The 23,572-nt window shown below is 36.5% G+C and overlaps 1 protein-coding gene across 5 annotated transcripts in view; it reads right to left on the bottom strand.

The window, feature by feature from the left end:
• Positions 1–23,260, bottom strand: part of osbpl1a (oxysterol binding protein-like 1A) — a 36,988-nt gene extending 13,728 nt beyond the window's left edge. For 4 of the 5 annotated variants that reach the window (XM_017478546.2, XM_053683270.1, XM_053683271.1 and 1 more), the window contains exons 1-17: positions 18,514–18,538; positions 16,238–16,363; positions 15,403–15,488; positions 15,242–15,316; positions 14,452–14,563; positions 13,270–13,355; positions 12,314–12,458; positions 11,347–11,414; positions 10,567–10,611; positions 9,577–9,650; positions 9,147–9,210; positions 8,948–9,043; positions 8,701–8,823; positions 7,772–7,853; positions 7,277–7,383; positions 3,223–3,388; positions 1,271–1,457 (exon numbers count right to left, since the gene is read on the bottom strand). In XM_017478546.2, coding sequence (XP_017334035.1) covers positions 1,271–1,457; positions 3,223–3,388; positions 7,277–7,383; positions 7,772–7,853; positions 8,701–8,823; positions 8,948–9,043; positions 9,147–9,210; positions 9,577–9,650; positions 10,567–10,611; positions 11,347–11,414; positions 12,314–12,458; positions 13,270–13,355; positions 14,452–14,563; positions 15,242–15,316; positions 15,403–15,488; positions 16,238–16,361 — 1,640 coding nt within the window. In that variant the 5' untranslated portion in view covers positions 16,362–16,363; positions 18,514–18,538. Of the gene's footprint in view, positions 1–1,270; positions 1,458–3,222; positions 3,389–7,276; positions 7,384–7,771; positions 7,854–8,700; positions 8,824–8,947; positions 9,044–9,146; positions 9,211–9,576; positions 9,651–10,566; positions 10,612–11,346; positions 11,415–12,313; positions 12,459–13,269; positions 13,356–14,451; positions 14,564–15,241; positions 15,317–15,402; positions 15,489–16,237; positions 16,364–18,513; positions 18,539–23,146 lie in introns of those variants that run through there. The other variant, XM_017478543.2, reaches the window with a different exon arrangement.
• Between the last annotated feature and the right edge of the window lie 312 nt (positions 23,261–23,572).

The following is a 23,572-nucleotide window of genomic DNA, read 5'->3' as shown; positions in this document are numbered from 1 at the left end:
TCATACTCAGCTAGAGTCAGATCAGACGTGTCGGCTCAAAGAGGCTAATCCGGACTCATTTTTGAACACTAAAGATTGGACTTGAATATGGCGGATAAACCGCCCAGACGCTGAAGTAGACGTGGCCTCCTCAATCCATCAGTAAATTGTATTGAACGCTCTCAGTTCTCTCAGAAATGCTCTCAGTTTCAGAATCAACAATTTCAGCTGAGATGCCAGATCATCCATACGAGTGCATTTTAAGAATTGGTCCCTAAATAGTGTGATACCCAGATTTATTGTTTTGTACATTTATTGCCCCATGGTTAACGTATACATTCATAATTAACAGTGTAGTCTAAACAGCTGAAGCTGGAAATGTTTTTGTAGCCTGTGTATATGCATGCAATGGAACGTTTGTGTTTTGAAACGTTCATGTCATGTCAAAATGTTTTGATACTGCACAAATACAGTAAAACAGCCTAAAAATGCCATGTCCTTCAACAGATTTGGTTTTAACTACAGAAAAAAAAAGTTGACCACTTTTTTGAATTACTCGCCGACTAGTAAAAAGTAGGAGTCATGCAACCCCCAAGCCCTTTCAGGCACAAAAATAACTTGGTCAAAAGAAACATGTATAACAATTATAGCTTTACTTTAAATAATCTTTAGAAGAAAATGCTATTAATAACAAAATGAATATTATAGTATTACTACAGTATTAACACAATTGATCATATTAATTGATAATATTAATATTAAAAGTGACTTTTGTTTGAAGATTTTCTTTAAAATATCTTTTATTTAGAAGTATTTTCTCCAGTCCAATAGTTATGTATTTTTGCCCATTCTCTGAAAGGTGCCAATAATTTTGGACTCACGGGCAAAGTATTTATTAGTAAACACAGACAAAGACATCTCGTCCTTGTATGGGGCACTCTGTTAACGCCTTTTCAGTTTTCACAGATTAACTGAAAAGTTCAAATTACTAGCCGTTACGTTTGGCCGCTTCATCAATCTTTCAGGGTTTCGACGTGAGCTCCTCCTCTGGCGCACGCCAACTAAATTATTTATTTCAACATATGACCAAACAAAACACAGCGAAAGGCGAGACGGTAATAAAAAGCTCCAGTTATACAAGACTTTACTTTAAAATTTTTATTAGCATAGTCACAGTAATAGTAACATAGTAATTAATGAGGAATTTTGGGATCATACCTGGAGCAACTTTCTTTTTCTGCCATTTTATGCTATGAATTTTTTCACCATGTGAATTTTCACCATTACTCACCTGTGTTTTTTGGTTCCATTGGGTTTGGCTCCTTCATCCTCCTCATCACCACGCCAATCCTCCTGGGACATCGTCCCTCCGGTGAGACAACTCGGCACACTATAATAGAGCTCTGACCTGCCCTCGTCCCCTTCCTTGAACGAGCAGCTCAACTCTAGGCAGTTATGCGAATGCTCAGAGTCGGAATCTATAGCACACACACACACACACACACACACACACACACACAGGACACGCTAAGGAGAGAAGCTGCCATCAAGCTACCTGATGAAACCAGAGAAGGGGATCGGGTGGCTTTTAAAGGAGCCGAAATGCTAAGAAGAATGAAGCTGCACACTAAACACTTAGTAAATGTGTTTACTTACAGCACAAAAAAAGAAGTTTGGATCAACGGTATTGCTTTAAGTGCTGATCAGTTTACTGAAGTCGCACATGTGCTTCTGAAAAACCGCAAAAGCAGTCGATTGGTCTGCTGCATTGCATCATTAATGAAACTAGAAACAATGGTTGTTGTTCCTCAAAGTACTGATGCAGTATTTATAGTATGCAGTCAACTCTGGAATTATTGACACCCCTCACGAAATGAACGAAAACACATATATAACGTGTCGATGATATTATGAGCTCAAACATATGGACAAATCTCACCCTGGGTTCACACTAGAAAGCGGCAAAGCGAAAGGTTTATTGTTTATATATGGGTGAGAAATGGAGCTGTGATTTCAGCAACAAGCAACTTTTCAAACGAGATTTTCTCGATTCTTTGCAAATTGGCTATGACACTGTAAAACTACAAAATACAAATGACTCGCTCAAATGATTCCATGGACCAATCCTATGGCACGTTTGGGCTGACATTTCTTGGTTCCCTACTCACAACTTTAGTTCTTACCTGCAATTATTTCCCACAAAAATGCAGAAAATCTTATCCTGTCATATGTAAATGTGTATAGAGACATCCATCCATCATTTTTCATGGGGGAGCCTGGAGTCGTGTGCGGGGGACACCCTAGACAGGGGGGCCAGCCCATTGCAGGGCTGTCCATTGCACACACACATTCACACAATATGGACAATTTAGAGATGCCAATGAGCCTACAACACATGTCTTTGGACTGGAGGAGGAAACCAATGAAGCACAGAGAGAACATGCAAACTCTATGCACAAGGGAGGGCGGGACTCCAACCCCCAACAATGGAGATGCGAGGCAAACATGCTATTCACTAAGTCACCATGGCCCCCCTGTATAGAGACATTAAGAAGATAAATATAAAGGAAATAGCAGAGATCATTGGTGCCTCTGGTGATTGTACTTAGTACAGTTGCTAATATGCCAACGAACGCACTAGCACATAAGATGAAATTATGAAAAAAATAAATAAATAATTCCACCAGCCACCATTGGACACAAGTGGGTTGTCACTTGCTAGTGAGAACCTAATGTTAACCTCCTGGCAGAGGCAACAAGGTTTTACACTAATAATCCAGGTACTTAGTGGATTTCATGATGTTATTAGAGCTGCTAGACCAAAACAGCCCCAGAGCATTAACATCTCTTTATCATGAAAAAAAAACTGGTGATTTAAAATGGCTTCTAAACCCAATCTATATAATCTAAATCTTTATTTTTCCTCATGATGATGGATGATGACGGGATTTTACACTTGTGCAACCTTATATTTGTATTCCAGAGAGACTGAGAGCAATATAGACCGTTTTCAAGGATAACAAACAAGCCTCCGGAGTCACTGGACTGGAGTCACTCACACCAAGTGTTCCCGTGATAAGCCTCGGCTCCACCTCCACGCTGACCAGGATAAAGCCCTTACTGAAGATGGATTTTTTTTGTTGCTGCATATACTCTTGAAAGATGCAAATACTTTTGGAGCTGACAGTATAGCACTTATTGGTAAACGACTGCTTTAAAAAAAAAAAATGAAGTAGCACTAACAGGAAAGGGCATCATAGAAGTCGTCCTCGCTGAGAATGGCACTGCGGGGAGATGAGCATCGAACCACAGACCGCTCCAGCTCATGGTGCTCTGTAGCCAAAGTCTGCAGAGCCTCCGACAGGATCTTATTCTTCTCCACTTCCTGTTCCAGCTTCAGACTGCGTGTCTACACACACACACACACACACACACACACACACACACACACACACACATACACACAAAAAAAATAGACAATTTAAGACATTTTCTACTATATATAATTCTGAAAATGGCAGGCATTACTGAAATGAAATGTGTTTATCATATGCAGGTATCACACCCAAGGTCTGGCATTTTAAAGTTTTATGGGGTTAAGCATTTAAAGATTTTTCCACTCGACGACATCACTTCAACCTCTACAATTATAACCTCATCTCTTGGTGGAAAAACAATATTTCTGTCATATTTTAAAGTTTAAACATGAAATGATATTCTCACTGATTATCTGCATCATCCAGACACTCTGTCGCATCACCGGAGGTAAAAATAAATCAATCACTCACTCACTGCATGAGCCTCATTGTTGTCTCTTCACTCATTTGATCTGTGTTCAAACTAACATTCACTCACTTCTGTTATGTTGGATCAATTTCTAATTATTGAACATTTTAAAATTTAAAGCACCCATCTCTGTTTTGAAGATGATGGGCAACATCACTGACATTTTGATTGATTACAAACTAATTACAAACTGAACTGATTAAGTTTATATCTGTTTAAATACAACATGTAGTTGTATAACAACTTGATAAAATCCTGAAAAATCACACTTTGTTTTTAAGTCTTTCTATCAGTACACTGGCGCTCCATTCGGTAATTGACTTATAGGACATTTTCAATCAGTATAAACAAATTAATTATTTTATCGCCACAATTCGGTTATAAGATTAGCCAGAACACTGTTGGTTTTCTGTGTGTAGAGTATAGTGTAGCTGCTGGTGAGTAGGGCAATGGGAAAAGGGAGGGATGTGAGTCCCCTGCTGGGCAAACAATTCACACCTCTCCATAATAACACTGGATCAGAGATAAACTTGGAAAGCAGAACTAAAACTTTTTTGATAGTAAAACACCATATACAAATACCACAATAACATTTTAACATATAAACCTAGTAGGCTAGGTAAAAAAAAAACTAAACAAAAAAAACCTTACACATACTTATAAAAAACTGCAAATTATCAAAGCCCGGAATGTCTACTTTTATATTAAGAGCACTTTTGAATACCATCACTGATTAAGATAAACTATGATTAATTTCCTGAATGATCTGATAGAACAGAAGCAGACTGTCATGTTCTAGTACACTCATTTGGAAACACAATCCTCTGGGTATCATGTAACTGGTGGCCCTTTGCAAAAACATGCACTGACAGACCTGATGGACTTCCATCACTGCTGGTGTCTCTTACACACAGGGTAATACAAGGACAAGGTCACAAACATCACTCACCTCCAGCACACACCCACCTCTACTGTTTCAGTCAAATACTGTTTATAGTTTATTGCAAAAGTTTAGAAAATGAAAAAAATTGCTATCTACAGCAAATAGATATTTAGTGTGTTTGATTTCAGACTTATTAATTATGTTTATAGTACAGCTCTGTTAAATTCTCTATTCTGATTGGTCGTTATCTAGCTATCCACATAAGTGGATTTGAAAAATGTACAATCCTTCATATGGTTTCTCAGTCACATGACAAGCTGCGGGTTTTGTGTCTTTTCAACTTCAAAGAGAGAGAAAAAGAGAGGCTGGTGAGGGAACGACACGATGTATAAAGGCACCGCAATCAGGGAACCACCCACATACATATTTGCTCAACATGTCCAAAAAACAAAAAAAAGGGAACTAAATCATATTTAAATTAAATCATTTGTAATAAATTAGACATTAAATGCATTTTACTATAAATATATTAAATTATATGTAAAATATATTTAAATAAGATATATTTAACATTTAAATGTTAAAAAGTATAATAAATTTAAAATTAAATAATTAAATTATTAAAATATGTTATAATATTTTGAATATTTAAAATAGTTTGATTATGTTAATAAAATATATATGTACTAAGAGTACATAACGTGGTCCGTGTAGATTTTTTTTTCTACACAAGAGGAAACCACGGGATGCAAAAAAGCAGCTACGTTTCCACAGCTTGCACGCTGTCTCCTGTCCCAACCCAGGGATTTTCTTTTTTAAGCCCTTTGAAAGATTTTAGCAGTCAAGGGAAACTGACATGGACACTTCTGAGCTCCGGTGAGATCTTCCTGATCAAGAACATTCCCCTATCAAACTTACTAATGATCAAATGAACCTGCGTTATCAGTGATCAATCTCCTGGCCTTCACCCTGCCTTCGACCTCATGCTCCTGGGTTTGTCCGAGGGTCAGGCTGTCACACTCTGAGTAACACAACTGATCTCAGGTCATCACACAGATAAACCATCACCTCCTCCTGTATTACTTGAGACATAAGCAGTAACGACACCAAATATGTACTCAGCTCATTTAACGCTAACGAGAACTGGTTTCAGGTAGTTTAGTGGGCGTGCATAAGTCCCCCCCCCATCCCCCCACTTTTCCAGAACTTTGTCATGGACTCATTTGGATATCTCCTCTGCCTTCATGATACTGTTAGTCTAGAACAGGTGTATATTTACTGAGATTGTGTAACACTTTAATTGCATACAAGTCAACTAATTTAGGGGGATCACGACAATGGTGGTGAATACATATGCAATCACAACTTTATGTTTTTTATTCATAAATGATTTCTCAAACTATATTGATTTCCCCTACTTCGATATTATGTGGTAATTTGTGTAGATTCATGATTTATAATCCCAGTTACACTACTGCTCAAAAGTTTGGAGACACTTGACTGAAATGCTTCCCATGATCTTAAAAATCTTTTGATCTGAAGGTGCATAATTATATGTTTGAAATCGGTGTTGTGGACAAAAATATAATTGTGCCGACATATTCATTTCTTTCATTAGAAAACTAACATTTTATTTACAAAAAAATATTTTTTTAAATGAACAACTTGGAGCAAAATATTCCAAAAAGCAGTCAATAAGTGTTCAGTGTAGGTGGGAACTCCTTTAATACTGTTTAAAAAGCATCTCAGGGAGATTCCTCAAGAAATCGGTTGAGCAAAAAGGGCGTCTACATTGAAGACGCTAAAATACTAAATAATTTGGATTTATTTTGGATTTTTTATCATAACATAATTCCCACAGTTCCATTTGTGTTACTCCAGAGTTTTGATGACTTTATTATTATTCTAAAATGTGAAGAAAAATAAATAAGTTTAAATAAAGAATGAGTGTGTCTAAACTTTTGACCATTAGTGTAAACTTCCAGGTTGTACAGAATGTGGAAAAGTTCAAGGAGGGTTAATACTTATGCAAAGCATTTTTTCATTCAGCATAAAAAACATAAAAAGTGCATCTTGGGAGCAAAATGTTCATCAGCTGTTCCCTTCCAACTTGACTACTTTGTAGCAAACGCTTTTTATCACTTTCTTTCTGTTAAACATTATAAAATAAACATTTACTGTTTCCTTAACTTTAGACATTTTTTATGTATTAATGTCATTTTCTTTTGAAAGAATCAACATATTCAATATTCTGCGATTGCAGAAATTAATTATTCTGAGGAGCTTGCAATTTTTCAAAATTATAGCAGATTTTCTGCAGATTTGGGCCAAGACGCATCATGTGACATCATCACAACTTGTATTCAGCCAAAGCCTTCTTCGATTCATGTGCGCCAAACATGAGTACAGCTGAAAGATCTCATTTACCAGCAAACATCACTGTGAAAGACCGTGTAAAACAATTTCATGCAATTGCAATTTCGCCAATTCAAGCAAAAAAAGCACAAAAAAGGTCACAAATTGCATTGCAAATTTTGAAAAAAGCCACAGCAAATTAAAGCATTTTTGGCCGCAACAACAACAACAACAAAAAAGATTCCGTGAAATACTATACAGACTGCACCGTACCCCCTCTTGTTTGGAGAACAAGTCGAGACACTGACGGAGAGATGTACAGGTCTTGCTGGATGCCTCACACACCATTCTGAGCTTCTGCAGCACAGCCACTGGAAGGCCTGCACCAATATAACACACACACATACACCACAGGACAGAGAAATACAACTTGAGGACAGAATTGCTGATACTTGTTCACCCTGTTTGTCTCACACAACTGTCTGCACAGCGCTGGGAACCACTGTGCAGAATTTCAGCATTAAATCCTCAGCTCTGGATACAGTTCTCTACATAATCCAAACAGGACAGCACTGACACAAGCGGAATATTTCTTTTAACCTGAAAGTGGATACCTTTGTGGTTGGAGAGTAATAAATAAATAAATAATGGAGAAAAAGTCTTGCCCCATACCGTAACTTCCTGTCCTGACGTAAGAGCAGTCGGTACTGCTTTTTTTGGTTGTTGCTGTTAAGTAATAATAAAATATATGAATATAGCTGATCTTACCTTCACCGAGTAAATCCTCTTTCACCATGGAGAGGAGGGACAGCACCTCAGATTCCAACTTCCCATGACACACCTCAGCCTGCTGTAAATAGCAGTGAAAGAAAATTATGGAAAAAAGAGAGAGAGGATAATTTGGAAAGTTATTTTTGCATTAGCTACAATCAGATCCGTCATAACACCAAAATGATGCAAGTTTTTGGACTGCTCTGAACTGCTACTACTGATTATGTTGTTGGCTAGCTAAGCTGTTAATCTTTTTAAATACCAACTTGTTAAAATATACTTTAAAATTATATGCATTTCATGCATTATGTGATTGAAAACCAAAAAAATGTGCAGGCGTTTTGAAGAATAAGCTGAACTAGCATTTATTGGCAAAGGATCACTTTAATTTAATACATAATTTAACCCAGAATAAATTTATTCCTCAAGATAAGCAATGCTTCTGATTATGATACATTTCCGATTTTTTAAAAAAAATCTGCTTTAAAGGGATGATTAATAAACTGATAATGTCGTATTTAATATTGAAATGGCGTTCCATAGTTTTTGAATGTATTCCAAGCCAAAACATTAACTCCTGTCAGACAGTTGCACTGGACGTAATCGTTCGACCTGATAACAGAATAAGGGATTAAGGGATTTAATAAGTGGGTGTAACTGAGACGATTAAAATATTGTTGCTGGAAAGTCAGGAGCGCTAACATGATGTTTAGTTCTACAGCATGTTTATAATGTTTACATAAATTAGTGTCGAGATTGTATCGTGGATTTTTTTTTTTACATTTTGGGTTAAATTTACGTGGTTAATGTTGTTTTGTGGATCTATTTCCTTCTGTCCTATCTGAATTTTTATTTATTTATTTTTCATCTGTATTGTAATGTAACTTGTGAATATCAGAATAAACGATAAAGAGTTCCTTCCTAACCTGCAGAGACTCCATCAGCTCGCCCAGTGATATCACCTCATCCTCGTCTTCCTCGCTGTCCTGATCCTGCGAGCAGTAATGAGTGCTGAATGCCGAGTGCGCCTCGATAGCGTCCAACCATTTCTGCAACACACTCAAACACACACCCCTCTCAATATTTAGACTGTCTGAGTGTGGGTATGAAAACGATCCTGATTTTTTTGTTTTGTTTTAGGAAGCTTCTCTAATGATCAAAACCTGTTCTCACTTTTCTGGTGGTTTCTGGGTCACCTTTGGGTGAGACTTTAAAATAATGGACGCTGTCATCAAAGCACTTGACTGTAAAGTAGCAGCTGTCTTTAGTCTGTTAGAGCAAAGCCACATATTAAGACACTGTCTATATTAAGAAGAAGTATAAATGGATCTAATAATAGAACAATTTTTTATTATTAAATGATTGATCTTACACTACATTGGGCCTGGGTCAGGGCTTTGCAGCCTTTACTCTGACTGTTGGATGCAGCATCAGACCTGAAATCAGAAGAAAAACAAGATAAATCAATTAGAATAAATAAAATCATATTAACAGTATATTGAACACAGCAGTCTGGTGCGCGTGTCTTTGATCGGTGGAGGTGGGTGTGTGCTGAAATTCATCTACGATTGTGAGCAGTTTTATAGAACAGGTTTCATGAAACATCCTGTCAAGCTAGTTTATGATAATCAGCTCATTGCTTAGTATTTCCTACTTTAAGACCACTAATACTCAAGGGCATTATTAAAATGACTGTTTCTGCTTCATAGCTGGATATTTCTTTAGCTCTAAAACGAAGGCAATATACATTTTTTAATCCAGCATGTTTGTGAATGTGAAGAGGCAAACTTAAAAACACTCACTGTTTTGAATACCATGACAAAACTCCATCTTGAAGAACGACCCAGCAGGAACGCCAGCCAAAGAACCTGGTGCTCTGGAGGGATAGAGACATAGTTTATAAAGTGTCCCGCTGTAGAAGTGTTTTAAAATGTGTTTGCTTTGCAAATACACTAATTTAATTTTAAAATGTATTATCCGGTAAATCTCTCAGATCACACAGCTACAGGTTCACATAGTCTAGACACAGCTATGAAAACAACTAGCACTGACTCTAGCAACCGGACATTGTACCTCACATCAACTAGCATAACGCCCTGTGCAGACTGGATTACCTTTACATGGGGAGGTGGGGAAATGTAGTTATTACCAGAGGAGCTATGTGATTTTATGTTGCATAATCATTTAACTAATTTCCAGAAAGAAAGAAAAAAGCAACAACTGGGAATTCATACTCTAATGTCCTCAATCCTGAGTTCAGCATATAATGTCATATCAACATGGCTGCTAAAATCGGTAAGAGTAAATAACACCACTTTGCTACTTTTAAATAATATTATAGTAGTGTTCAGTTTAGATAATTAAATATACTGACATATTAGTTGGTTAAAACCGTAATACTGACCACAGCATGCTGTTACATCATGAACATTATCACTCATATCACTACCATTAGCTGACTAGCTTTTGGTGCTTAGAAGGCAAGATTTCATGGAAGTGTCCCTGTTTTTTCCCCATTTTTTAGCTGTTCTGCATATGGAAAGATTTATCTGCTAATTACTTTCTACAAAATGATCTGTACGAATATGCCAATGTAAAATATACAGTATAAGTCTCTCTCTCATATCCCGGCAAAAACATACCATAAGCATATACATAGCGCATATACAGTATGGTAAATTACTACTACGTATGTATGTATGTATGCACTATGCACGCACACACACACACACACACACACACACACACACACACACACACAGGCAGGGAAAAAGAGCACATCACCGAAATACCTTCCAAAGTGGACCATCAAACATCTGAACATAACGCCTCAGACCCTGTGAAGAAAAAGCATCGCTAAGTGCTTTGGTCCCATTGTAACAATCACTGCTGTTATGGGAAAATAATCCATGATGGAGTGCTGTATTGAAGCAAAGTTTCTGTTACCACCCTGGAGTTGATTGAATTCCAAAACAGCGTGTCCTGATGTGTTTCATTCCGCACGATAGCACAGCAAGTTGACAACATTTACAATTTTTATATACTGAAGAACGACACTCATACCTGTCATCTATTTATAGTTACATTTATTTTATTGTTATGGAATGTCCCAGAAGCAAGTTAGTTCCTGTTCACACTTATATTATAACATATTTATATATAAATAGTGATAGTTTATATAGTGAAACTATATATATAAACTATAAACAGTCATTCCCTCACAGGTAAACTTATCACTTGAACTTGAAAAAAAAATCTCTATTGAATATTTTGTGAAAAATGTTACAGCTATACCTCTGACTGTTACAAAACACTGATACTGCAGAGACTGCTTCCATAAATGTTCAATAAACGTCTCCTTATAGAAAACTTTATTCTTTAATCTAATTATGTGGAACAAGCTGTTTAAGATCCTGTGAATGAGCTGTTACTATAGAAACAATAGCATATGAGAAATTAATTAAAATCAACCTGTGAAATTAATCAACACCTTCTGACCAACCAGAATCCAGAATTCTCTAGTACTGTGGTATAAATGTTAACAGTGCAGTGCGTCTATGTGCTGCACTTACTTTCATCAAACTGCCCTCCAGGATCTGCCTCATCTCTGTGTCCTTTGCAAGATCAAACACAGTCTGACCTGAAAACACACCAGGGAGAAAACTCAACAATGAATCAAAGCATCAAAATCATCACACACTCTCCTCCATTTATACTGTAGGAGACAACCAATATATTACTACATGAGGCACTACTATTAAACAGGGTCATCAAAAGCAGAATTTCATTTCCAAATCACTTAATTAAGTAACTCCACCCTCAAATTTTATTTTGGTAATATTTTTTATTTTTTTTATTTTTACAGTTACAGAGTTACACCCACTTTAACCCAAGAATAGTCTGTAGAATAGCTGACATGTGTTTGTACCAGCTCAACTTGACTCGTTTCATGCTGAAATATACTGATACAATAATCTTTTATTTATTTATTTATCTATTTATTTACAAAATAAAATCTTCTGAAAAAATGTACGCTTTTACTAATTTTGTGTGTGGCAAGAATAAACCAATACAAAAATAAAACAAAATGGTGTTTCCTTGATTTCCTAATTTCATTTCAAAATGAAAAATTAATACAAATGCCATATTCAAATAAATTTAGTGCTGCATTAACTACTTTTAAAAGTACTGAAAACTGTTTTCTGGTGGCAAATGATTTCCTTTGATTCTTCATTTACCCATTCATTTATTATTATTGCGATATATATATACATATAATTTTTTTATTTTTTTTTACATATTTTAGTGCATATACCATTTCCCATTTTAATTTTGAAAGAATAAAAAGGAATGAACGCAACATACAATACATAGACTGGAGAGAAACAGCATTATAATTCTATATATAATAAATCATAATTCTACTTCACCAAAACAAGCCTCCAACTAAAAAATTCTTAGTTTTTATGTGTAATGCAATACTTTGTGTTTGTCTGAGTTTTGTGTGAGCCGATGATGAGGATGATGTTCTTTAGTTACCGTTCTTGTTCTTGATGTTGGGGCTGGCTCCGTTCTGCAGCAGTTTAACTGCACAGTGTTTCTGGCCTCTGTATGCAGCACAGTGTAATGGCGTGTTACCCAGCAGGTCTGTGCAGTTGATGTTTGGAGGTTTCTCCCTGTTCAGCTATGTTCAGAGAGAAACAACATGTAACACAGACTTAGCTAAACATCCTACATTAGAAAATAACAGCAATGACTAGACCAGCACTTCTCAAATTCAGTGTAGTTGTGCGCGTAGGATGGCCAATTTTTTTAACTGTATTACCCCAGTAAATAAAACTCTTTATATTGTCGGGCTGTTGACTGGCAGGAAGGTGTTGATTAATTATCTATAATAGCAGTTCTGAAAATAGTGTAGCTGCAAATCATAGTTTATTTTACTGCGCTTGTTCTAATATTCTAAAAATATTATCATTTATACAAGGAGTCTCCAGTGTCGGAGGTAAAGCAGCAAGTCTGCAAGCTGAATTTTTTTCTCCATTTTTTTAAAATCACAACAATAATACAAGTACATCTTGCTCAAAAATTGTCATCACTAGCAAACTGCTGTGGTATAAGAGGAGTAAAGCACTTCTGGACATGCAGTTATAGGAAAATATACCAGTTTGGAGTGTCTTTTGGAGTGTCACTTTGAGAGTTTATTGACTTTTGTGGCTAAAAACTACAAGTTAGAGGTAGATGGTTGGCTTACAGGAAATGAGGCCCCACAAAAGAAAAGCAATGTACATATCGCTTATCAAGCAAGAATGCACAATGAAGAAGGGGAAGGAGAGTAACCAGTTGAGTTAAGCACAAACAGTTTATAGTGAAACTAGAAATTTCAAAACCTCATAGATCACACGCTAATCACTAGGCAAAATGTTGCTCAACGTGTTTATAATGCTGGCTGCTGCACATGATCGTGCAGGTGATAAGCTGTAGTGCTGGTACTGTACCAGTTTTAACAGGGTAGTTGTGGCTCCTTCTCGAGCTGCTTCTAACATCTGCTCCTCCAACTTCCTCTCTTCAGTTCGCTCTGCCGCTGACAGAGCAAAAAAAAGTATCAGTATAGAAAAAACAAAGTTAGAATACAAAGTCATGTTGCAGTCTTCAGTGGAAAACTGTAAGCATACATTTCCTGTCATGCATCAATTCCATGTGAGGAATCACTACTTTGGTGAAGGGAGGGTGAAGCTACCAGTCTGGGAGGGGGCAGGCTAACATGTGCTTCCTCTGAGACACATGACACCAACCAAACAAATCTTTTGTGAACTTTTGCCCAGTCTGCATCACAGGGCAACATAACACACTCAGATAAAAGAGCTATCTGCCCTCCGCGTGATTGACGGGAGACAATGAATATGTCCGTCCCACCCAGAGACAACACACATAGCCACAGCTCCTTCGATTCCCAGCCATCACTGTCATTCGAACTCACAATCAAAAACCCACCACCCGCAACCTTGCAAACCTTGCAAAAAAGAAAAAAACCCAAAAAACGATTGTGGCAACCCTGCATGTAATCCTACGGGAAGAGGCCTAGCAGCATTTTTCGGTCACAGAAAGTCTTCCAAAAATGTCAAAAGTTCCACTTTTGAGAATAGTGCCAAGTGAAGTTTTTTTTTTTGCCTCCCGACCAATCAATCCTGATGCAAGCATTATTATTTATTTGTTTACAAAATTTCAGTTTAAAAGATTGCCTTATTAATCAGCAAATATAAAGAGATTTATGCCATTCCGCATGTAGTAAATCACGCATACCATCGTGCTGCCATTCGAAGTACAGACTAAGTGACAGCCTGCAGTAACTCACAGTCTAGTAACCCTTTCAGTGTAACAAACTATTACTACAATCAGAATGTTATGTAACGAACGCAGACAAGCAGTGATAATAGCAGTGAAATGTACAGGGACTGTTATACTGAGTCGTTTTAGAACGCCAAATTAGTCAAATTAGTGGACCAAAACTAACTGTTCTATATTTTAAGCTAATTAAAATGTTATATAACAGTAATTTTACATGGTTTGGGGTTTTTTTACTGGATGGATGACATCTTCTCCACCTCCAACCGTCCCACCCCACCTTAATTTCGAACCCCAGTTTTATGTCACGTCATTGATAATGTGAGTGGGCATACCCTCTAGCATGCTCCTGATCTCCTCATCGTGCGTGATGTCTTTGGGAATCTGAGCCGAGCCGTTAATGACCGAAGGACAGGCATCATACTGAAGCAGCAGCATCACCACCTCCTGCACAGAGACACAGAAAACCGGACAAATAAAAGGCAGAAAAATTCACATTCATTACACGCTCTAAATACAATGTTAATAATGTACAGACCTGAGTCAAGGAGATTTTTAACTGTTTCATGCATACTTATGCACAGTCCATTTTAAACTGTTTTAGGAAAATATAAGATATAAATCACCTCCAAATCATTTGAGACCATTACTGTAATTGAACATAAATCATTTATAATATTTCCATTGCTCTATTCTCATTGTCTCTGGCATATCTTTGAAAAGTTTCTACACAAAATGTACCTTAAAAATGTTATTTAAAAATTGTAAGGATTCATGCAAGCCACTTTTGAATATAAATGATATTTAGAAAAATTCTACTGAATCTAAATCTGAGAATGTTTCTAAAATAATTTTTGCATTCAAGAGTTAATTTCCAACATTTTACTTTTATAATAGATCATATTTAGCACAAAAGCTAAATTTATTAATAATAAATTTGTTTTTGCATGAAAAAAAATCTAACAACAAAATTAGATATACCTCTTTTTAGAAATAACGCTTACTTTTACAGTTGAGTTTACATTCCCCAAAGAAAAAAAAATCCAAGACAGTGAAATTTTTGTATGAAATCCACAAACACTGTTTCAGCACTAATAAAATGAATGGAACATTAATATAACGTACCTGTCGTCCTGTGAATGCTGCTTTATGGAGTGGTGTGTCTCCTACATTGTTTGTCAGATTGGCATCTGCTCCAGCCTGAACATGAGATTCAGTGAAATCCTTAGATTTAAATCCATTTTATTGTTTAATTAATGAAGAAAGTTTATTTAAATGACGTGTACCTTTAGCAATTCCTCCACCACATCCTTGTGTCCAAAATAGCATGACAGATGAAGAGCAGTCCATCCAAAATTTGACCTGTTCTTGCCTGAGAGCAAGAAATAGTGCTACAGTCAGCATTAAATATATAAGAAATAAAACACAACAAGGGAAAAGTGCCATCCCTGGTGCCCCCTTGGTCGAAACAACACTTTGACCTTGCCCACTAGGGTTCCCCTGTAGCAGTTAAAATGTGATTAAGTGACCTCTACTGTTCAACTATGGTATATAAAATGTGATAAGGTGCCCTCTAGGGTGTCCCTATGGTAGATAAAATGTGTTCAAGAGCCCTAAGTGCTACCTTTCACATGAAAGAAAAGAACAACAACAAAAAAAACCATGATGAAATGCCCTCTAGGGTGTTACCATGTGCAAGAAAACATGATGCCCTCTAGGCTGCCCTACTAATGAAGAATAAGTGACGCAGTGCCCTACAAGGTTCCCCCACATGTAAGGAAACATAATGAAGTGCCTTAATGGTTGCCCTTCCCCCACCCCTTGGACATCCTGTGTCTGCCCTGTCCCTCTTTAAGCTGTTACTATAAAACCAATAACATATTCGAATAAATGCATTAATGTACACTAGTGATTTATGTTATAGCTGGAACTACTGTCAGAGCTGCTGCTATAGAAAATCAATCAACACCTGCTGACCAATCAGAATCAAGCATTCAAACTCAGTCTGTCTTTAAGATAAATTATTATTATTTTTTTTAGATAAACCTAAGTCTAATGCTAGAAACTATATAAGGTGGGCACAAAACTATCAAATGTGATGCACACACACACACACCATACCTTTACAGTTGATGTCAAATTTAGTTTCTTCTTTTATTTTAGACATCAAAAGGCTTTGAATTCCTGGCAAGTTCCCATTTCTCGCATCCCGGAGAAAATGCTCTTCTGGATCCAGCTCCTCCATTACTTAAAAAAAACAAAACACAAACATTAGTGGCCCAGACACTAACGCCTGAGGAACACCACAAATACTTTTTAGACAAAACAATTTCTGGGATAAATTGTGATGATAAAAGACCTCTTTGTGGATATTCTAATGTACTTCCTGGGCACATAGCACAATATACATACTAAGCGAATTAACACAAAGTCCTCAATGTCAACATTCTTTTCAAGACAAACAATAAAATACCAAATTATTAACGCTGTTGAGAACCTAGATTATGAACAATATATACAGTGCCCTCCATTAATATTGGCACCCTTGGTAAATATGAGCAAAGAAGGCTAAGAAAAATTGTCTTATTGTTGAACCTTTAGAACTTTTGTTCCAAAAATTCACAAAAATACTCTGCTCTATTATTAACACAGGGTTATTTAGAAAATATATATCTTTGTTAAATATAGGTGTGCAAAAGTTATTGGCACCCCTATGAAGTCATATGAGAAAAATATATTTGCAGTATATTCCCACTGATATTTTTTTTAAATTGTACGCTTGGGTGACTAAGAACAGGAAATTGTTCAACCATGACTTCCTGTTTCACAGGGGTATAAATATGAGATAACAGATAGGCCAAATTCCCTTAGTCATTCACAACAATGGATGAGACCAAGGAATATAGCTGTGATGTGCGGCAAAAGGTTGTTGAGATTCACAAAATTGGAAGTAGCTATAAGAAAATAACAAAAGCACTGAAAATGCCCATTTCCACCATCAGGGCAATAATTAAGAAGTTTCATTAAACTGGAAATGTTATGAATCAACCTGGAATTGGACGTGTGTCTATATTGGCTCAACGCACTGTGAAGAGGATGGTTCGAGTGGTCAAAAAATCTCCAAGAATCACAGCTGGAGAATTGCAGAAGTTAGTTGTGTCTTGGGGTCAGAAATTCTCCAAAACTACAATCTGAAGTCACCTACATCACCACAAGTTGTTTGGAAGGGTTTCAGGAAAAACAAAACTCAAGCATCTTCAGTTTGCCAGACACTATTGGGACTTCAAATGGGATCAGGTTCTACAGTCAGGTGAAACCAAAATAGAGCTTTTTGGTAATAAACACCAGAGGTGGTTTTGGCAAACAGAGAGGTAGCCATATGGAAAAGTACCTCATGGCCATGATTAAATATAGTGGTCGGGCTCTTTAATGTTTTGGGGCTGTTTTTCTGCCAGAGGACCTGGACATTTTGTTAGGATACATGGCATCATTGACTCTATCAAATATCGATATTAAATGAAAACCTGACTGTCTCTGCCAGAAGCTTAAAATGGGCCATGGTTGGATCTTCCAGCAGGACAATGATCCAAAACACATCAAAATCAACACAAAAATGGATTACTGACCACAAAATCAAGAGCCTGCCATGCCCATCACAGTCCCCTGACTTCACACCCATAGAAAACCTGTGGGGTGAACTGAAGAGGAGAGTCCACCAGCGTGGACCTCAACATTTGAAGGATCTGGAGAGAATTTGTATGGAGGAATGGTCTCAGATCCCATACCATGTATTCTCCAACCTCATCAGCCATTATAGGAGAAGACTCAGAGCTGTTATCTTGGCAAAGGGAGGTAGCACAAAGTATTGACTAAAAGTCTTCACAGCCTTCTTTGTTTATATTTACCAGGGGTGCCAATATTAGTGGAGGGCACTGGATATACACAGTATACTGTAACATTTATCAGTTATTTCCTCATCCTTTTCATTCACTCATCGTAACAATACAGTCACAAAAAAAGCAGAGAAACTACTATCTTGTGACTTCCTTACCCTGACCAGGAAATAAAAATACTGCTGTGAGGCAGTGTAGCACATGACGCTGGTTTGTTTTACATGCCTTTTCACAAAAATGTTGGAAGTAGCTTATCCAAAGACAATGATTCCTTTTATTAAGAAAGAGCTCTTGCAAGTCTTGGTGACTGCAGTGTGGTTTAATTACAAACAGCAGTGGAATCAGACTTCACATTTGGGTAAAAGTTTAAAGGAATAAAAGACTCAGTTAGGAATGAAAAAAAAATCTTTATACAATATTATTTTCTGAAGTGTTTTCTTTCATTACAAAATTCTAATTTATTACAACCACAATTGTTTTTATTTATTAATAAACATGTCATACCTTATTTTCTTGAATCTGGATTTCTCTGTATCACATTTGTCAGTCACAAGAATTTTTCCAAAAAAAAGAAGAAAAAGAAAAACATTTTTTTAAATGACAATTTTACCAGCAGCCAAAAAAACTGATTGAATTTTTTTTTATTTTATTAGATTGTGAAAGACAATATATTTCTATGTTCCTGTATCTCATCTTTCCATAATGATTCTTAAAAAAATTAAAGAAAACATAAAGAAATTAGTTAGTCCCTCTTATCATTTACGTTATAGCAGCTATAAACAGACTCTTCTTCTCTCGCTTGAATTTAATAAGACAAAAATATGCAGCTTGTAATGTTACAAAAAGCCAATTTGTTAGAAACTGGATCAGTTTAAGTTCTTGAGTGTGTCATGGATGTGTAACTGCTCTGATGGACATTTGGTCGGCATGTGGAGTTACACTTATTAATGCTACATTTTGGAATAATATTTCATCTGATATTTATTAGTGTAGGATTTGCGATCTAAGACTTTAGACTTATTTATTACCTGCAAGTGAATTCATCCCTCTTTTGCTAATGTCTTGATCTGATTAGGACTCAAATGCTATTGGGAATTTTAAAAGGGAAAAACTATTTTACAATTCCCAGTAGTCTTAGTGCTGGACAACGACATCTTGCTTTATTGATGTCCTTTGTTGGTTGTGTGCACGATATACTGTAAGATGAAAAGCAGCCATAAAAGCTATAATTCATAATAGCTATAATTCAAACTCGTGTATATGAACTACATGACACCTTTGATAGTCTTAAAGTAAATTAAAGTAAATAGCTTTTAATATTTGGTTGCGTATCCCTTGCTTGCAATAAATGCATCAGGCCGGCGACACAGTGACATCACCAAACTGTTGCTTTCTTCTTTTGTGATGCTTTTCCAGGCTTTTACTGCAGCCACTTTCAGTTGTTGGTTGTTTTGAGGCGTTTCTCTCTTCAGTCTCCACTTCAGGAGGGGAAATGCTGTTCAACTGGGTTAATGTCTGGTGATTGTCTTGGCCAGTCTAAAACCTTCCACTTTTCCCCCCTGATGAAGTCCTTTGTTGTGTTGGCAGTGGGTTTTGGATCATTGTCTTGCTGCATGATGAAGTTCCTCCCGATTAGTTTGGATGCATTTCTCTGTAAACTGGAAGACAAACTGTTCCTGTAAACTTCCGAATTCATTCTGCTGCTACTATCATGAGTTCCATCATCAATAAAGATTAGTGCGTCTGTTCCAGAAGCACCCATGCAAGCCCCAGCCATGACACGACCTCCACGATGCTTCACAGATGAGCTTGTACATTTTTGATCACGAGCAGATCCTTTCTTCCTCCACAGTTTTTCCTTTCCATCACTTTGGTAGAGGTTAATCTTAGTTCAAGAACTTTTGTGGCTCATCTCTGTATTTCTTTGTGAATAACAATCATGCTTTCTGATTTTTACTGCTGATGAGTGGTTTGCATCTTGTGGTATGGCTTCTATATTTTTGCTCTCAAAGTGTTCTTTGAATGGTGGATTGTGACACCTTCATCCCTGCCCTCTGGAGGTTATGTCATGTTGATGTCATTGACTGTTGTTTTGGGAGGTTTCTTTCTTTTCCTTTCCTCACAATGTTTCTGTCATCATACGCTGTTGTTTTCCTTGTGTGTGTGTGTGTGTGTGTGTGTGTGTGTGTGTGTGTGTGTGTGTGTGTGTGTGTGTCTATAAGCTGCAGGGTTTTTTGTCTTATTAACTTCAAGAGAGGAAAAAGAGAGGGGCTTTTAAATATACATTAAATACAACTATAAACTCATAAAGCCTACAACCGGTCATTGTTTAATAAATAACTGCTGTGCAAAATGAAGGGCGAAAACACTTCTGCATGTGCTGTTAAAGGAAAATAATCAACTCACTGTTTATTTTGAACTTCAGTGAACGAGGGAAATTTAATCACATGCAGATTCTGCTCTAAAGCAATCAGCAAAGGTGTTTCGGAGAATTAAAATGTCACTTTCATGCCTTACTCCTGTTTTGTTTGAAGCCTAATATGTAATAGATCTTTTATTGTTTCATTACTAAACAAGTACTGTTAAGATAATTGATCTGGCTAATAAATATTAACATTTAATAGCATGTTAGGATGTGACTATAAATCCAGGTATCCAGTTAACCTTTATTTAGTTTATTTAGTTTGTATATATTTGGTTTATATATATATATATATATATATATATATATATATATATATATATATATATATATATATATATATATATATATATAAAACGAGATAATCAATGTTATTCACTTCACCTGCCATATTGGTTTTAATGTAATGGCTGATTGGTATATGCAGTATCTCAGTGAGTACACCCGTCACATTTCTGTAAATATTTGATTATATCTTTTCATGTGACAACACTGAAGAAATGACACTTTGCTACAATGTAAAGTAGTGAGTGTACAGCTTGTATAACAGTGTAAATTTGCTGTCCCCTCAAAATAACTCAACACACAGCCATTAATGTCTAAACCGCTGGCAACAAAAGTGAGTACACTCCTAAGTGAAGATGTCCAAATTGGGCCCAATTAGCCATTTTCCCGCCCCGGTGTCATGTGACTTGTTAGTGTTACAAGGTCTCAGGTGTGAATGGGGAGCAGGTGTGTTAAATTTGCTGTCATCGCTCCACACTCCCTCATGCTGGTCACTGGAAATTCAACATGGCACCTGATGGCAAAGAAATCTCTTTGAGGATCTGAAAATAAGAATTGTTGCTCTACATAAAGATGGCCTAAGCTAAAAGAAGATTGCTAAGACCCTGACACTGAGCTGCAGCACGGTGGCCAAGACCAAACAGCAGTTTAACAGGACAGGTTCCACTCAGAACAGGCCTCGCCATGGTCGAACAAAAAAGTTGAGTGCACATGCTAAGCGTCATATCCAGAGGTTGTCTTTGGGAAATAGACGTATGAGTGCTGCCAGCATTACTGCAGAGGTTGAAGGGGTGGGGGTCAGCCTGTCAGTGCTCAGACCATACGCCACACACTGCATCAAATTGGTCTGCATGGCTGTCGTCCCAGAAGGAAGCCTCTTCTAAAGATGATGCACAAGAAAGCCCGCAAACAGTTTGCTGAAGACAAGCAGACTAATGGATTACTGTAACAATGTCCTGTGGTCTGATGAGACCAAGATAAACTTATTTGGTTCAGATGGTGTCAAGCGTGTGTGGCAACAACCAGATGAGGAGTACAAAGACAAGTGTGTCTTGCCTACAGTCAAGCATGGTGGTGGGAGAGTCATGGTCTGGGGCTGCATGAGTGCTGCCGGCACTGGGGAGCTACAGTTCATTGAGGGAACCATGAATGCCAACATGCACTGTGACATACTGAAGCAGAGCATGATCCCCTCCCTTCGGAGACTGGGCTGCAGGGCAGTATTCCATGAATGAATACTGATAACAACCCCAAACACACCTCCAAGACGACCACTGCCTTGCTAAAGAAGCTGAGGGTGAAAGTGATGGACTAAACCCTATTGAGCATCTGTGGGTCATCCTCAAACGGAAGGTGGAGGAGCACAAGGTCTCTAACATCCACCAGCTCCGTGATGTCGTCATGGAGGAGTGGAAGAGGACTCCACTGGCAACCTGTGAAGCTCTGGTGAACTCCATGCCCAAGAGGGTTAAGGCAGTGCTGGAAAATAATGGTGCCACACAAAATAGACACTTTAGGCCCAATTTGAACATCTTCACTTAGGGCTGTACTCACTTTTGTTGCCAGCGGTTTAGACATTAATGGCTGTGTGTTGAGTTATTTTGAGGGGACAACAAATTTACACTGTTACACAAGCTGTACACTCACTACTTTACATTGTAGCAAAGTGTCATTTCTTCAGTGTTGCCACATGAAAAGATATAATGAAATATTTACAAAAATGTGAGGGGTGTACTCACTTTTGTAAGATACTGTGTGTGTGTGTGTGTGTGTGTGTGTGTGTGTGTGTATATATATATATATATATATATATATATATATATATATATGTGTGTGTGTATATGTATATGTGTGTATATGTATGTACACACACACACACACATTATATATATATATATATATATATATATATATATATATATATATATATATATATATATATATATATGTATGTACACACACACACACACACACACACATATATATATATATATATATATATATATATATATATATATATATATATATATATATATATATATATATATATATATAAAACAAAGTAAAATAATTTAATTTCCTCTTTGAAAGACGTAGTACTTTACACTAGTGATCAGTTTCAAATGAAATCCAGAAGCACTAAAACATCAGAAATAACATTAGACATTGCACTATAAGCTTATTTTGAGGAACTGATATGCATAATATAATCCTGTACATAAAATTATAGCAATAATATCGTTACTGAGTAAAAAATATTCTTCAAAAAAAACTATAAAATGTGATAAACCTTTATTAAGAGCGGGAAATAGAATGAATGAAACAACATGTAAAAATTTCAGCTTTTTTTTTTTTTTTTATTTACAATATTGCTACGGATAAGTCATACTGAATATTTCTTTATATTATTTATATTTGAACTTTACTTACCGCAGTGTGTGCTTTAACACACGGCTTTCCTTTCCCACCCAAAGTGATGCATCGTAGTGAGAAAAAAAAAAAAAAATATATATATATATATATATATATATATATATATATATATATATATATATATATATATATATATGTATATATATATATGTATATGTATATGTATATGTATATTTTTAAATATATATATATATATATATCCTCACGTTTCTATATTCCCACACATAGGTGAGCTATGTGATTCCTCAAAGTGCTGAACTCTTAGTGTTTAAAATAATTCTATATAGTTAAAGCCTTCTTATTACTTCCTTTCCGTGAAGTCGCTGTATTTTTTTGCTGAACAATTTTCCCCAACAGACAGCAGCACACGGCATCAAAACACAAAATTACAAACAGCAGTTTAACAGCTGACCACGGAATAAA

This window comes from Ictalurus punctatus, chromosome 10 (genome assembly GCF_001660625.3).
Source record: "Ictalurus punctatus breed USDA103 chromosome 10, Coco_2.0, whole genome shotgun sequence".
NCBI classification, from domain to species: Eukaryota; Metazoa; Chordata; class Actinopteri; order Siluriformes; family Ictaluridae; genus Ictalurus; species Ictalurus punctatus.
Note: the sequence above shows the minus strand (reverse complement) of the source record. Positions and strands in the feature narration are given on the sequence as shown.